At 41.3% G+C, this 4079-nt stretch overlaps 1 protein-coding gene across 1 annotated transcript; it reads left to right on the plus strand.

The window, feature by feature from the left end:
* Positions 1-2599: 2599 nt before the first annotated feature.
* DFJ58DRAFT_670031 (uncharacterized protein) lies at positions 2600-3048 on the plus strand (the record flags this gene model as incomplete). Its single annotated transcript, XM_041382831.1, has 3 exons — positions 2600-2671; positions 2733-2949; positions 3002-3048. Coding segments are annotated over 3 exons (336 nt in total), but the record flags the coding sequence as incomplete, so codon positions are not given.
* Between the last annotated feature and the right edge of the window lie 1031 nt (positions 3049-4079).

The raw sequence follows: 4079 nt of genomic DNA on the forward strand, positions 1-4079 counted from the left end.
CACAACAGTAATGAAGTCTGTCTTAAATATGTAAAGCCTAGTACAAAAGCTGTTCTGGTGTTGTATACTTAGCCCCTGAAAGGTAGCACACAACAAGTAGTTTATAAATAGATTGTTATATAAGCGACCCCTGTAAGGTAGTATACAACTAATCTCTGATAGAATGTTTATCTTACTTCAAGGCACTCATGGCCTGCACTTTAAGTCTTACGGACTCTCACTGGTTTGAGAGAAGAGTGAAAAGTGAGAAGTTATTATTACTCAGTGTAGAATGGGCTCCTTTTATACCTTTTTGGGAGGCCATTTTACTAAGCATGACTCATCACAGCATTAGTAAGTCACTGGCTTACTAACCATGCCATTTGGCAGTGCTGGATCAGCTGCTTACAAAGTAGTTTACAAATAAAGTTCATAATATTACAAAGCATGATAAATCATGATAAAGCATGACCAATCATAACAAATCCTTACAAATCAGATTATTGCCTATCACATGACATGCTTACAAACACATCTGGTGGCTCACTAAAGGATTCTGTGGCTGAATGAGCCTGAAACAAATAGAAACAAATGGAAGCCACATGACAAATCATGCAGGATCCTTACAAATCAGAATATTGCCTATCACATGACATGCTTACTAACACATCTTGGTAGCTCACTGGTGGCTGAATAAACCACACAAAAGAAATGAAAAGACAAGGGGAAAGGTGAAAACTATCATACTGGAAATATAAATACAAGTAAATCTGTCAAAATGGAACCAATCATAATAATACAATGAGGTACACCTTAGTGTACTCTCTGTGGCTACTTCCTGTCTATCAATGTCATGGTATGAGTTCCATACCATGCATGACAACGCGACTCCATAGTGGCTAGTGTACTCACAACAGGCTTGATTACATCCTCCTTTGTTTGAAAGGGTAAAGGCAAAGTAATGTACTTGCATAGGCAACACACAAAATCCAAGACAAAGTGAGCCCATGAAATATGCATCATAAGTGTGACTCACAATATTTATAGGGCTGAGATTGTTCAATGGGTATCAGAAAGTCTTCACCCATTCAAAGTTGTTAATGATCAAGCTTTTAAGTCCTTAATGAAGACAGGATGGCCAGAGTACTATATACCTTCATCATTCACCGTAGTTGCATGATGTTAAGCTCATTTTTGCAAACATCAGGAAACAGATTGCACAGATGTTGCAGAAGTATGACGGTGTGATGACAAGATATGGCTGGGCTGTAGGTAAAAGCACCAAATCAAAATATATGAGTCTCCTGCTCTCCTAGCTGCTACTCTTGCTAGCAAGAACGTTCGACCCTAAAGGATCTCTGACTAGGCTCAGGCTCAAAGAAAGAGAGCGGAGAAGGTACTCCAAGTCAAGGTAAGAAAACTATGTTCCAGGAGCTATCTGGTGAGCTAGGGAAAGCTACAACTAGGAAAGCTACAACTAGGGGATACTACTAAATAACCCAAGTGAATGGGGAGCAACCAAAGAACTGGAAACAAGGGAAACTAGGTAATGACTGTAGAGTCCTAGGTAAAGGGAAGATGATTATGTAAGCAACAAAAGTGCGAACCTAATCTAAGGAAAGTGTCAATAAGAAATGCATAGTGAAACGTGCCTCTGCAAGGCTACAGAAAGTTTGAACACCACAATGGTGGCCTTAATTTCACCACTGATGCATGAACATCGCCAAACCATAAGGCATTTGTAGCTGCCTTGGTGCACTTGGAGCATGAAGGCCAGCCCATCGCAATGCTTCTTGACATTGTCAAGGTCGCGAAGGTACACATTTCAAGGTCACAAAGAGCAAGAACTAATCATACTGCCAGTCACATTCAGGTGTGAACCTCGCCGAAGCATTCACAAAGGTACTTAACGACTTTGGAATTTCAGATAAGGCAAGTTTTCATCAACAACATCTAGCACGACTTACCAATTTTCATCAGATGCTGAGCATAACAGCAGACAATGCATTGAGCAATGCCACAATGATGATGGAACTTGCCAAGCTCATTGATCATTTTGGTGGAGAAGTGGCATGCACATGTTGCTTCTTGCATATCATCAATCTTGTGGCCAAAAGCTTAATTAAAGAGTTCAACATACAGATACAAAATAGTGTTGAGTCACTTGACAACACAGAACATGACCTCCAGGATCTTACAGGTGACACTGACATCAAGGACAAAGATATTATAGCAGAGAATGGTGATGGGGATCCAAACACTGACGATGCCGATGATACAGAGGGATGGATTGATGAAATAAATGAGTTGGATGATTTTGATTGCGATGCACTGCAGGAAAACATCTGGCCTATCAAGTTGGTTCTTGTCAAGGTAAGCCAGAAGGACTCTACGCACCTGTTAGTTTACTGACTGCAAAAAACTCTGTAAACTGGCCTACGGAATTGTTCACTCAACTACACTCCTGCTGCCAGAATGGAAAGAAGTACTTACTGAACTCAATCTTACTGTCAGGATTATGCCACGGGATGTCTTGACTCGCTGGAATTCGATGTTTGATATGTTGGATTTTGTGGTTGAATATTGAAAGGCTATTGATATGATTACAGATAGATGAAGACTGGGACTGGGGGCATTTGTGTTGAGTGATAAAGAATGGGTGCTTGCAAAACAGCTGTGTGAGGTCTTGAAGGTAAGTCACACATGTGACATATCACTTCCGATGCCTTGCTCACATGTTGTTTCATCTATAGATTTTGAAGCATGCTACACAATTCTTTTCATGCAGAATGCCTAATCTTGCTGTAGTCATTCCAGCAATGGACCACATTGACAATGTCTTCACTACTGGCATCATCAAGACTGACAACCTTGATCCTGCTATCTGTGCAGCCCTCCACATTGCAAAGAAGACTTTGAATAGGTACTACCCCCTCACAGATAGGTCAGAGACCTACCGCATTGCAATGGGTACATGCTATAGTGATTAGGTTTTTTGCACTAACACTTGTGTTTGTATTAGTTCTTCACCCATGTTACAAGCTAGAGTATTTTAAGGCCATAGACTAGGAGGATGAATGGATCATGGCTGCACACAACATTGTTCAAAAAGTGTATAAGCATTCCTATGCTTCACACAGTGTCCCTGCTGGTGACACAGTTGAGGCAGTTATAAGCACAACAGTTCAGGTGCACACTGATCTTTTTTTTTAATCTCATTCTTTATATTTAAACAACTATTTTAGGACAATGATGCCAACATTTTTGACAACTTATCAACTCTCACCAAGCCGGCACACACATCAGTGATCAGTGAACTTGATGCCTACCTCAATGCAAGCATCGAGACAGTGTATGATGTTCTGGGATGGTGGAAATGGCAACAGTCCACATACCTGCATCTCTCTCAAATGGTACTTGACTATTTGTCAATTCCCAGTATGTCTTTCACTGCATGTCTGATCTTACTCTACTGACATTTTTTCAGCAACATCAGTTGATGTTGAATGAACATTCTTGTGGCCATTTGCTGCTTTCACATGTCCATTCTTGACTTTCCACACAAACAACTTGCACACTTCTTTGCCTCAGCTCATGGAGTTTACTTGGGTTAGTAAAAGACAAGGATGTAATGTCCGTTATCCGGCTGCCTGACCTTGAAGGTGAGGAGGAGGAGCTCAGTGAAGGATGGGATGATATAGTATTAGTATGATTCATGTATCTATGTTGTGTTTGAACTGTTTTGAAGCTCTTACCCATTGTGACAATCATACCAGCGCTAGGTGCGTATGAGTGTCATAGGCATATTTTGCCTTGTCTAGAGGAAAAGAGTAAGGCGCTAGTCACCAGCGCTATTCAGCTCCCAAGCTATCCGCTTTGGAACCACCTTTCTCCCATAGTGTGCTATCCGGTCCGACACCTAGGTATTCCATCCTTCCATGTCCTGCCTATGTCCACCTACCTCCGCTGGTGCATTATTATTCCTTAAATGTCGCTACTGATCAGTTGCAGGTCTTATTACATGTATCCTCGTGTCCCGCTGCGCTGCATGTTTTATTACCTGTCGCTACATTGTGCCCTTGCCAGTGTCGCTACTATTC

This window comes from Suillus subalutaceus (genome assembly GCF_016647625.1).
Source record: "Suillus subalutaceus strain FC151 chromosome Unknown DFJ58scaffold_205, whole genome shotgun sequence".
NCBI classification, from domain to species: Eukaryota; Fungi; Basidiomycota; class Agaricomycetes; order Boletales; family Suillaceae; genus Suillus; species Suillus subalutaceus.